Genomic DNA, 13,400 nt, shown 5'->3' with positions numbered 1-13,400 from the left:
ACACAGAACAAGGCTAGTCAAGCGGCCATTGTTGTATATTAAACAATGCAAATCATTGGCCTGCGTACTGTATTTGTAAACAAAACAACAATGTAATTGATTCTGTTCTTCCTGGACGACAGGTAGTTATGAAGGTTAGTTTAATGCAGAGGATGTCTTTGTCACTACCAACAAATGTAATCAATTAAAAAAAATAAAAAAATAAACTCAGCTTACATTTTTTGTCACTCTTGTCACTCTGTAAGAAAGGAGGGTTCAATACGATCAGCGAAGAAACATAAATCAGGTTTTTTTTAAAAAAGTGTTTTAATTAACATTTTATCAAATTTTAACGAGAAGAATGTTCCGAAAACAGGTGTAGTTGGTTACCTCGTCATCTGCGTCTAGGTCTGAATCAGACTTATTCAATTGAGTCAGATCTGCATTCATATTGAGTGAACAGCATTATTCATACACCTGTTTTGGGACAGCATTATTCATGTTGAGACAGAAATAAAGAAGGCATTCAGTCAGATCTGTTTTGGGACAGCATTATTCACACTGAGTCAGATCTGTTTTGGGACAGCATTATTCATGTTGAGACAGATCTGTTTTGGGACAGCATTATTCACACTGAGTCAGATCTGTTTTGGGACAGCATTATTCACACATGAGTCAGATCTGTTTTGGGACAGCATTATTCACACTGAGTCAGATTTGTTTTGGGACAGCATTATTCACACTGAGTCAGATCTGTTTTGGGACAGCATTATTCATATTGAGACAGATGTTTTGACAGATTATTCAGAGTCTGTTTTGGGACAGCATTATTCACACTGAGTCAGATCTGTTTTGGGACAGCATTATTCACATTGAGTCAGATCTGTTTTGGGACAGCATTATTCACACTGAGTCAGATTTGTTTTGGGACAGCATTATTCACACTGAGTCAGATCTGTTTTGGGACAGCATTATTCATATTGAGACAGATCTGAGCATTATTCACACTGAGTCTCTGTTTTGGGACAGCATTGTTCATATTGAGACAGATCTGTTTTGGGACAGCATTATTCACATTGAGTCATATCTGCTTTGGGACAGCATTATTCACACTGAGTCAGATCTGTTTTGGGACAGCATTATTCATATTGAGACAGATCTGTTTTGGGACAGCATTATTCACATTGAGTCAGATCTGTTTTGGGACAGCATTATTCATATTGAGTCAAATCTGTTTTGGGACAGCATTATTCACACTGAGTCAGATCTGTTTTGGGACAGCATTATTCACACTGAGTCAGATCTGTTTTGGGACAGCATTATTCATATTGAGAGATCAGATTATTCAGTTTTGGGACAGCATTATTCAGTAGGTGAGCCATATCTTCAGATCTGCAGTTATTTCATTTCATTCCAGGTGTGTTCAGCATTATCATTATTTAATGTAAATACACATTGTGTTCAGTCCAGGTGTGTTCAGTCCAGGTGTGTTCAGTCCAGGTGTGTCCAGGTGTCTTACCTTGCAGTAGGTGGGCAGCGTGATGTTCAGGTTGCAGATTGCCTTGTGGGTAAGACTACGGTAGGTGCGGGGCTCCTTGATCTGTTTTGGGACAGTGAAGGACAGTCTGCCACAAGGCTCCTGGGCGCAGTCACGAATCTGTCAATCAACCAATCAACCAATCAACCAATCACTGGAGACTCATGGAATCAGGTGAGCGTGGGAATATTAGCAAGGAATGTGAAAAAACATTCTGGTATATTATACTGTATAATCAAACTCATTAAAATACATACTAAATTATATACCAGTTTCTATGATGCATTCTAACTGTATTAAAATAGATATTAAATTATATACCAGTGTCTCTGATGTATTGTAAACTATATATCCGTGTCACTGTTTCCCAGTGTAGAAGTCCATTCAGATCTAAAACCTAGTGGACAACTACGTCACACTCTCCCAGCGTAGAAGAAGTCCATTCAGATCTAAAACAAAGTGGACAACTACGTCACACTCTCCCAGCGTAGAAGAAGTCCATTCAGATCTAAAACATAGTGGACAACTACGTCACACTCTCCCAGCGTAGAAGAAGTCCATTCAGATCTAAAACAAAGTGGACAACTACGTCACACTCTCCCAGCGATCTAAAACAAAGAAGAAGTCCATTCAGATCTAAAACATAGTGGACAACTACGTCACACTCTCCCAGCGTAGAAGAAGTCCATTCAGATCTAAAACATAGTGGACAACTACGTCACACTCTCCCAGCGTAGAATAAGTCCATTCAGATCTAAAACAAAGTGGACAACTACGTCACACTCTCCCAGCGTAGAAGAAGTCCATTCAGATCTAAAACAAAGTGGACAACTAAGTCACACTCTCCCAGCGTAGAAGAAGTCCATTCAGATCTAAAACATAGTGGACAACTACGTCACACTCTCCCAGCGTAGAAGAAGTCCATTCAGATCTAAAACATAGTGGACAACTACGTCACACTCTCCCAGTGTAGAAGAAGTCCATTCAGAACTAAAACAAAGTGGACAACTACGTCACACTCTCCCAGCGTAGAAGAAGTCCATTCAGAACTAAAACAAAGTGGACAACTACGTCACACTCTCCCAGCAGGTAGAAGAATCCCATTCAGATCTAAAACAAAGTGGACAACTACGTCAGAAGAAGTCCATTCAGATCTAAAACATAGTGGACAACTAAAACGTCACACTCTCCCAGCGTAGAAGAAGTCCATTCAGAACTAAAACAAAGTGGACAACTACGTCACACTCTCCCAGCGTAGAATAAGTCCAGTAATGGAGTGTTACCTTGATGAAGAGTGCGAGACGGTTCTCTTTGAACGCGTAGAAGCTGAAGACGTGATGCTGTCCACTCTTGGTCAGAGGAACCAGGTTCCCAAAACAGTCTGCAAAGATAGGCTTCCCTTCCAATACCTATTGTAGGGACAGACAGACAGACAGACAGACAGACAGACAGACAGACAGACAGACAGACAGACAGACAGACAGACAGACAGGGTCAGATACCAATACCACCCCCCCCTCACTTCACCTCTACATCTCTCTACTCCGGACCCCTCTGTGAATTTCTCTTGCTTTTTCAGACGTTCCCCTCTCCTCCTCTCTCCTCTCCTCCTTCCCCCACCACTCACCTCTACCTCCCTCCTCCCCCTCCCCATTCCCCCTCTCCCCCTCTCCTCCTTGCTCCCCCTCTCCCCCCATTCTCCCCCTCCTTCCTCCCTCTCCCCCTCCCCCTCCTCCTCTCCCCCCCCTCCCCATTCTCCTCTCCTCCTTCCCCTCCTCTCACCTCTACGTCTCTACTCCGGGCCACCCTCTGTGAAGTTCTCTTGCTGTTCCAGCGTCTTGTCCATCTCCTCCTTCCCCCCCCCTCTCCCTCTCCTCCTCTCCTCCCTCTCCATTCTCCTCTCCCTCTCCCCCCTCTCTCCTCTCCTCCTCTCCCCCTCTTGTCCATTCTCCTCTCCTCCTTCCCCTCCTCTCACCTCTCCGTCTCTACCTCTACGGGCCACCTCTGTGAAGTTCTCTTGCTGTTCCAGCGTCTTGTCCATCTTGTCGTCCGTCATGCAGAAGCAACGGAGGCGGGCCTCGATGGGGTCCAGCGTCTTGGCGAAGATGACGAACTTGGCCATGTAGGGGACACAGATGATCTCTCTGTACAGCTGGGTAGAGAAACTCACAGCCTCCTGGGTCTGACGACAGTCTATCAGCCAGAACCTACAGCGCACCGGAGGGGGATGATCAATAATTCATCAATTGATAGATTCATTAATCAGTCAATAGATCAACCAATCTGTCAGTCAGTCTATCAGCCAGAACCTACAAGAGGCTAGATAATCAATCAACCTATCAATCATATCCAATGAAGAATCAATAATTCCATCAGTTAATGAATCAGAAAGAGGATGATGTTTTCACTAGAATGTCTAAAACAACAGACAGATGAAAACACACCAGTTTCACACATTACCTCGCTGACACGTTGGTGGTGAAGGACACACATTGGTTGATGAAGGTGAGGGGGGGTGGAGCCAGTGATGTCCTCCCATTGGGCAGGAGTGGTCCCACCTAGAACACACACCAGGATGGAACTCTCCGGTAAACATATTCAACATATTTATGTGGGTTGACTGAAACCAGGCTTTGATGAATATCAAGAAGGTAAACATGACGACTCAAAATCAATCATTCAGTCAGTTAGTTAATCAACCAAACAGCCAATCAAACAACCAATCAAACAGCCAATCAAACAACCAATCAAACAGTCAATCACACACCAGTGATGCAACCAATCAAACAGCCAATCAAACAACCCCTCAAACAGCCAATCAAACAATCAGCTTTTCAACAATCAACAGTCATTTCCTTGTGCACCCGTGATGCTGCAAGGTGACGATGGGGCTAAAAGGGCGCTTTGTTACCTCAGAATCCTCTTGCACTGTCCCGTGATTGGCTGGGCCTAGGGGACAGGGATTAGGAAGTAGAAACATGGTGTTCAGTTTGGCCAAATCAATTTTGTTGGGCCGAAGACCAACTTGGACCCCCCACCCCCTACCTGTAAGATCCTCTTAGTGAGCCCCCCTCTGGGAACACAGCCTGGACCTGAGGTACCAGAGTACTGCTCACACAGACCCCCCTCCTCCCCTACCTGTAGTCAGCCTCCCCCTCTGGGAACCAGCCTGGGCTCCAACCTGATCTTCTTGGGGCCCCCTCTGGGAAACAGCCTGGACCTTTGTTTCCCAGACAGACCCTCTTCCTGTAGGTCCAACCCTGATCTTCTGGGCCTAGGAGGACAGTGGACAAGAGTTAGGAAGTAGAAACAGACGAACTTGAAAGTGTTCAGTTTGTCGTTACCCCTCAACAGCCTGGGCCTGAGGACCAACTTGAGAAATCTTCTTAGTGAGAGCACACACAGACCCCCCACAGACCCCTACCTGTAGTCCAACCCTGATCTTCTTAGTGAGAGCCCCCTCTGGGAACACAGCCTGGACCTGAGGTACCAGAGTACTGCTCAACACAGACCCCCCCTCCTCCCTACCTGTAGTCCAACCCTGATCTTCTTAGTGAGAGCCCCCACTGGGAACACAGCCTGGACCTGAGGTACCAGAGTACTGCTCAGCACCGCTCCCTCAGGACCAATCAGCTGGCTGTCCTGCTTGATGCGCGACACCACCGCAAAGTATTGTGGGAAGTCCCTGGTGACGATACGGCAGATCCTCTTCTTCTCCAGCTCCTCAGGAGAGTCCAGCTCTGGAGGACGAACCAATGGGAGGACCGGGGAAACAGGGTCAGATGATACACAAGGACCAATCAGATTGAGCAGTCAGACAGACCTAAATGTTTCCTAATCTTTGGTGAAAGAATAAGGTAGAACGATTGGTGGCTTGGTATTAACATGGCACCCGGTCCTGTTGCGTCCCTCATGCCTCCTCCCTCACCCCTTTCTCACCCATCTCATCCCCCCGTCCACTCCCTGTCCTCCCTCCCATCCAGCTCTCCCCCGTCCCACACCTTCCCACTCGTCCCCCATCCCTCCCCCGTCTCCCCTCACCCTCGTCCATGCCGTTCAGTATTTGGTTGAGTTCCTCCTCAGTGTGTTCACAGTGATGTTCCCTCCAGCTCTCCCCCATCTCACTCCTCAGAATCACCAGCTCCCGCTCCGTGCCCCGCAGGGCCGCGAAGTGAGGGATCTCCACAATCACAGGCCTGGAGGGTCAGAGGTCAGGGGTTAGAGGGTAAAGGTCGTGATGACAGGAGGACGCATTCCATGGAAGAACACAAAACATCACAAGATGAGGGACAAATAAATCCTGGAGAAATTCCTGGAGGAGATTCAAGCAAACAGAAGGATATGATATTTTGATGATGAGGAGGAGGAGGGGGAGGAAGAGGAGGAAGAGGGTCAGGTGACATACTATTCCCGAACATAGAAAAATCACAACATTACAATATGGGGAGGAAAAATAATGGGATAAAACTGGAACTCAACGACACTGTAACTCAAATGTGGAGAAGGCTGGGGAGAAGATATGAGACCAGGGTAAATATGATGAGACCAGGGTGTATATGGTGAGACCAGGGTATATATGGTGAGACCAGGGTATATATGGTGAGACCAGGGTATATATGATGAGACCAGGGTATATATGGTCTGGCTCGGTGGGTATATATGATGAGACCAGGGGCCGGGGTATATATTGTGTCCCCTCTCTCTCTCAGTGGTCTCCGTGCCTGGAGGCCCCAGCTGTAGTGTAGTTACCCCAGGAACTTGGTGCCTAGAGGCCCCAGCTGTAGTGTTTTAGTTACCCCAGGAACTTGGTGCCTAGAGGCCCTAGCTGTAGTGTTTTAGTTACCCCAGGAACTTGGTGCCTAGAGGCCCCAGCTGTAGTGTTTTAGTTACCCCAGGAACTTGGTGCCTAGAGGCCCCAGCTGTAGTGTTTTAGTTACCCCAGGAACTTGATGCCTAGAGGCCCCAGCTGTAGTGTTTTAGTTACCCCAGGAACTTGGTGCCAGGAAGCACCAGCTGTAGTGTTTTAGTTACCCCAGGAACTTGGTGCCAGGAAGCACCAGCTGTAGTGTTTTAGTTACCCCAGGAACTTGGTGCCAGGAGGCCCCCCAGCTGTAGTGTTTTAGTTACCCCAGGAACTTGGTGCCTAGAGGCCCCAGCTGTAGTGTTTTAGTTACCCCAGGAACTTGGTGCCTAGAGGCCCCAGCTGTAGTGTTTTAGTTACCCCAGGAACTTGGTGCCTAGAGGCCCCAGCTGTAGTGTGTGATTTACCCCAGGAACTTGGTGCCAGGAGGCCCCAGCTGTAGTGTTTTAGTTACCCCAGGAACTTGGTGCTAGGAGGCCCCAGCTGTAGTGTGTGAGTTACCCCAGGAACTTGATGCCTAGAGGCCCCAGCTGTAGTGTTTTAGTTACCCCAGGAACTTGGTGCCTAGAGGCCCAGCTGTAGTGAGTGAGTTACCCCAGGAACTTGGTGCCTAGAGGCCCCAGCTGTAGTGTTTTAGTTACCCCAGGAACTTGATGCCTAGAGGCCCAGCTGTAGTGAGTGAGTTACCCCAGGAACTTGGTGCCTAGAGGCCCAGCTGTAGTGAGTGAGTTACCCCAGGAACTTGGTGCCTAGAGGCCCCAGCTGTAGTGTTTTAGTTACCCCAGGAACTTGGTGCCTAGAGGCCCCAGCTGTAGTGTTTTAGTTACCCCAGGAACTTGGTGCCAAGAAGCCCCAGCTGTAGTGTTTTAGTTACCCCAGGAACTTGGTGCCAGGAGGCCCCAGCTGTAGTGTTTTAGTTACCCCAGGAACTTGGTGCCTAGAGGCCCCAGCTGTAGTGTTTTAGTTACCCCAGGAACTTGGTGCCAGGAGGCCCCAGCTGTAGTGTTTTAGTTACCCCAGGAACTTGGTGCCAGGAGGCCCCAGCTGTAGTGTTTTAGTTACCCCAGGAACTTGGTGCCAGGAGGCCCCAGCTGTAGTGTTTTAGTTACCCCAGGAACTTGGTGCCAGGAGGCCCCAGCTGTAGTGTTTTAGTTACCCCAGGAACTTGGTGCCAGGAGGCCCCAGCTGTAGTATCCTGCTGACAAGACTCTCTCCCTCGTTGAGAGGGGGCGGGGCCGTGGGGAGGTGGAGCTTACTGATCCATTACGCAGCACGGGGGGAGAAGAGAACGTCAACACAGACACACACACACGCAGGACGTACACACATTACACACTCTCTCTCTCTCTCGTCCACAATCCCCCCCTCCCTCTCTCCGTCTTACCCGAGGAACTGTGCCCCGGTGGGGCCGACCTCGATGATACGTCCTGCCAGCCCCTCTCCCTCCACCATGGGGGGCATGGACGCCAGGCGGTGCCTCTTCACCAGGCGACAGGTCACCCGCGTCGGAGCGGAACACTTCCTGGGCGGCACGATGATGCGCAGCCCGTTGTGACGGCAACCACGCATGGCCCCACCCCTGGCGTCCACCATGAAACTGACTAGGAAGCTGAGGGGAGAGGAGGAGAGGAGGGAGAGGGGGAAGGGGAGGGAGGGGTGGGTGGGAAAGGGAGAGGAGATGACATATGGAAGGGGAGAGAAGAGGGAGAGGTGTGGAGGGAGAGGGAGGAGGGGAAACGGGGGAGAAGGGGTTAAATGGTTGATCTGTGAAAGGGTGTGTTTCCACCACCATTTCTTGCATAATTTTACAGACATTAAAATATCTCACCGTGAGGAACGAACAAATGAGCTGTCGGCATTTATATATATATAACGATACCAAAACTTTTCATCGCAGATGTTGTGATTTAAAAATGTTTTTTTTATGCGGTATGATTTTACTCGCATAAAAACTGTGGATGGAAACAGTGGTTAGTGACATTGTTGCGAAGTGAGAAACAGGCTGGTTATAAAATCCGAGCTCTATCATGTTCCTCAATGAATTCAGCGCATTTCAGCAGTACACCTCCTAGGTTATCTCTGAGCGCGCTCAGGAAGCACCGACTCGGTATCCGCAGTCAAACAAAAAGTCAAACGACCAAAGTTGCTGCATAACCTCCTTTCAACGAATGACAGAACATCTCCGATATTTGGCAAAATCGAGTGAATGATTATACAGGTAGTACATCAGCTCATGAATAACGTGGAGGTGAAGACCGGAAATAGTTTAAATATCAAGGTTTTTTAAACATTCTATTCACTTCCATTCCATTCTATTCACTTCCATTCCATTCCATTCCATTCCATTCCATTCTATTCACTTCCATTCCATTCCATTCACTTCCATTCCATTCTATTCCATTCCATTCCATTCTATTCACTTCCATTCCATTCCATTCCATTCACTTCCATTCCATTCCATTCTATTCACTTCCATTCCATTCTATTCACTTCCATTCCATTCCATTCCATTCCATTCTATTCCCTTCCATTCCATTCCATTCTATTCACTTCCATTCCATTCCATTCCATTCTATTCACTTCCATTCCATTCCATTCCATTCCATTCCATTCCATTCACTTCCATTCCATTCCATTCCATTCCATTCACTTCCATTCCATTCCATTCCATTCTATTCACTTCCATTCCATTCCATTCCATTCATTCCATTCCATTCCATTCCATTCCATTCACTTCCATTCCATTCCATTCCATTCCATTCCATTCCATTCTATTCATTCATTTCATTCCATTCCATTCCATTCTATTCACCATTCCATTCCATTCTATTCACTTCCATTCCATTCTTCCATTCCATTCCATTCTTCCCATTCCATTCTATTCCATTCCATTCCATTCCATTCCATTCACTTCCATTCCATTCCATTCCATTCATTCCATTCCATTCCATTCCATTCTATTCACTTCCATTCCATTCCATTCCATTCCATTCACTTCCATTCCATTATCCATTCTATTCACTTCCATTCCATTCCATTCCATTCCATTCCATTCCATTCCATTCCACTTCCATTCCATTCTATTCCATTCCATTCCCATTCCATTCCATTCCATTCACATTCCATTCCATTCCATTCCATTCCATTCCATTCTATTCCATTCCATTCCATTCCATTCAATTCCATTCCATTCTATTCACTTCCATTCCATTCCATTCCATTCCATTCCATTCCATTCCATTCACATTCCATTCCATTCCATTCACTTCCATTCCATTCCATTCCATTCCATTCCATTCCATTCCATTCCATTCATTCCATTCCATTCATTCCATTCCATTCCATTCTATTCACTTCCATTCCATTCCATTCCATTCCATTCCATTCACTTCCATTCCATTCCATTCACTTCCATTCCATTCACTTCCATTCCATTCCATTCCATTCCATTCCAATCCATTCCATTCTATTCACTTCCATTCCATTCCATTCCATTCTATTCACTTCCATTCCATTCCATTCCATTCCATTCCATTCTATTCACTTCCATTCCATTCCATTCCATTCCATTCCATTCACTTCCATTCCATTCTATTCACTTCCATTCCATTCCATTCCTTCATTCCATTCACTTCCATTCCATTCCATTCCATTCCATTCTATTCACTTCCATTCCATTCTATTCACTTCCATTCCATTCCATTCCATTCCATTCCATTCCATTCCATTCTATTCCATTCCATTCCAATTCCATTCCATTCTATTCACTTCCATTCCATTCCATTCACATTCCATTCCATTCACTTCATTCCATTCTTTCACTTCCATTCCATTCCATTCACATTCCATTCACTTCCATTCTATTCATTCCATTCCAATCCATTCCATTCTATTCACTTCCATTCCATTCCATTCCATTCCATTCCATTCTATTCACTTCCATTCCATTCCATTCACTTCCATTCCATTCCATTCAATTCCATTCCATTCCATTCCATTCCATTCCATTCCATTCCATTCCATTCCATTCCATTCTATTCACTTCCATTCCATTCCATTCCATTCCATTCCATTCCATATTCCATTCCATTCCATTCACTTCCATTCCATTCCATTCCATTCCATTCCATTCTATTCACTTCCATTCCATTCCATTCACTTCCATTCCATTCCATTCCATTCCATTCCATTCCATTCCATTCCATTCCATTCACTTCCATTCCATTCCATTCATTCCATTCCATTCCATTCCATTCCATTCTATTCACTTCCATTCCATTCCATTCCATTCCATTCCATTCTATTCACTTCCATTCCATTCCATTCACTCATTCCATTCCATTCACTTCCATTCCATTCCATTCCATTCCATTCCATTCCATTCCATTCCAATCCATTCCATTCTATTCACTTCCATTCCATTCCATTCCATTCCATTCACTTCCATTCCATTCCATTCCATTCACTTCCATTCCATTCCATTCCATTCCATTCACTTCCATTCCATTCCATTCACTTCCATTCCATTCCATTCCATTCTTCCATTCCATTCCATTCCATTCCAATCCATTCCATTCACTTCCATTCCATTCCATTCCATTCCATTCACTTCCATTCCATTCCATTCCATTCACTTCCATTCCATTCCATTCCATTCCATTCCATTCACTTCCATTCCATTCCATTCCATTCCATTCCATTCCATTCTATTCACTTCCATTCCATTCTATTCACTTCCATTCCATTCCATTCCATTCCATTCATTCCATTCCATTCTATTCACTTCCATTCCATTCTATTCACTTCCATTCCATTCTATTCATTCCATTCCATTCTATTCACTTCCATTCCATTCTATTCACTTCCATTCCATTCCATTCACTTCCATTCCATTCTATTCACTTCCATTCCATTCCATTCCATTCCATTCACTTCCATTCCATTCCATTCCATTCACTTCCATTCCATTCTATTCACTTCCATTCTATTCACTTCCATTCCATTCTATTCACTTCCATTCTATTCACTTCCATTCCATTCTATTCACTTCCATTCCATTCTATTCACTTCCATTCCATTCCATTCACTTCCATTCCATTCTATTCACTTCCATTCCATTCCATTCCATTCACTTCCATTCCATTCACTTCCATTCCATTCTATTCACTTCCATTCTATTCACTTCCATTCCATTCTATTCACTTCCATTCCATTCTATTCACTTCCATTCCATTCCATTCCATTCCATTCCATTCTTCCATTCCATTCACTTCCATTCCATTCCATTCCATTCTATTCATTTCCATTCCATTCTATTCACTTCCATTCTATTCACTTCCATTCCATTCCATTCTATTCCATTCATTCCATTCCATTCTATTCACTTCCATTCTATTCACTTCCATTCCATTCCATTCATTTCCATTCACTTCCATTCTATTCATTTCCATTCCATTCTATTCATTTCCATTCACTTCATTCCATTCACATTCCATTCCATTCCATTCCATTCTATTCACTTCCATTCCATTCTATTCACTTCCATTCCATTCTATTCACTTCCATTCTATTCACTTCCATTCCATTCACTTCCATTCCATTCCATTCACTTCCATTCCATTCTATTCACTTCCATTCTATTCACTTCCATTCCATTCTATTCACTTCCATTCCATTCCATTCACTTCCATTCCATTCCATTCTATTCACTTCCATTCCATTCTATTCACTTCCATTCCATTCACTTCCATTCCATTCACTTCCATTCTATTCACTTCCATTCCATTCTATTCACTTCCATTCCATTCACTTCCATTCTATTCACTTCCATTCCATTCTATTCACTTCCATTCCATTCCATTCCATTCTATTCACTTCCATTCCATTCCATTCACTTCCATTCCATTCACTTCCATTCCATTCCATTCTATTCCATTCTATTCACTTCCATTCCACTTCCATTCTATTCACTTCCATTCCATTGCTAGTAAGTTCTGAGTTGCCAGACAGGCGGAAGAGAGGCATCAGAAGCTATCGCATCGCTCCAGGAATCTGCTTTCTTTAACATGGATGAACTTCAAGTAATGATGTGTTAGTACCTACAGCATATCCAACTTACCTTGGATTTCTATAGCATTACTATTGCATCTATAGTCTTATTACATGCATATAACTGAAAGATGAGATAGTTTAGGATGTACCCCTGGGAGAAGAAGGGGACAGCATGCATGGAGAGGTGAAGGTGAGGAACAGGAGGAGGAGGAAAGAGAGAGACAGAGAGAGGGAGAGACAGAGAGGGAGAGACAGACAGAGACAGAGAGAGAGAGAGAGAGAGAGAGAGAGAGGGAGGAGAGAGATTCAGAGAGACAGAGACAGAGAGAGAGACAGAGAGAGAGAGAGAGAGAGAGAGAGAGAGAGAGAGAGAGAGAGAGAGAGAGAGAGAGAGAGAGAGAGAGAGATTCCATTGAGAGAGAAGTTCTGGAGAGAGAGATACCAGACAGAGAGGAGAGAGAGGCAGAGAGAGAGATAGACAGGAGAGGGAGAGAGGGGAGAAAATGAAACAGAGAGAGAAATTCCTGCTAATGTCATGGTCTAGGCACGGGGAGGATTGGCTATCCAGCAGACAAAACACACACTATCAGAGAGAGAAATACGGAGAGAGAGAAAATTAGAGTGAGAGGACAATAGAGAGTTAGAGGGAAAGGGGGAGAGAGGGAGAGAGAGAAACAGAGAGAGAGGGAGAGAGAGAGAGAGAGAGAGAGAGAGAGAGAGAGAGAGAGAGAGAGAGAGAGAGAGAGAGAGAGAGAGAGAGAGAGAGAGAGAGACAGAGACACAGAGACACAGCGACACAGAAACACAGAGAAAGCGACCAGAAAGAAAGACAGAGATAGAACCACACAGAGAGATAGAGGGAGACACACAGAGATAGAACCACAACAGAGATAGAGGGAGACACAGAGAGATAGAACCACAGAGAGATAGAACCACAACACAGAGATAGAGGGAGACACAGAGAGATAGAAC

The 13,400-nt window shown here is 45.2% G+C and overlaps 1 protein-coding gene across 1 annotated transcript in view; it reads right to left on the bottom strand.

Moving 5' to 3' along the window:
* Positions 1–1,204: 1,204 nt before the first annotated feature.
* The window catches only part of LOC127918948 (ankyrin-2-like), a gene marked incomplete at its 5' end in the record, with an annotated part of 42,694 nt that continues 30,498 nt past the window's right edge, over positions 1,205–13,400 (bottom strand). The window contains 11 exon segments of the mRNA XM_052502246.1: positions 1,205–1,210; positions 1,499–1,636; positions 2,800–2,925; positions 3,492–3,723; positions 3,977–4,029; positions 4,031–4,074; positions 4,655–4,790; positions 5,045–5,256; positions 5,558–5,712; positions 7,534–7,632; positions 7,762–7,986. Coding sequence (XP_052358206.1) covers positions 1,205–1,210; positions 1,499–1,636; positions 2,800–2,925; positions 3,492–3,723; positions 3,977–4,029; positions 4,031–4,074; positions 4,655–4,790; positions 5,045–5,256; positions 5,558–5,712; positions 7,534–7,632; positions 7,762–7,986 — 1,426 coding nt within the window.

The sequence above is a fragment of the Oncorhynchus keta genome, unplaced genomic scaffold, assembly GCF_023373465.1.
Source record: "Oncorhynchus keta strain PuntledgeMale-10-30-2019 unplaced genomic scaffold, Oket_V2 Un_contig_15302_pilon_pilon, whole genome shotgun sequence".
Lineage (NCBI taxonomy): Eukaryota > Metazoa > Chordata > Actinopteri > Salmoniformes > Salmonidae > Oncorhynchus > Oncorhynchus keta.
This window is presented reverse-complemented; position numbering and strand designations above follow the sequence as displayed.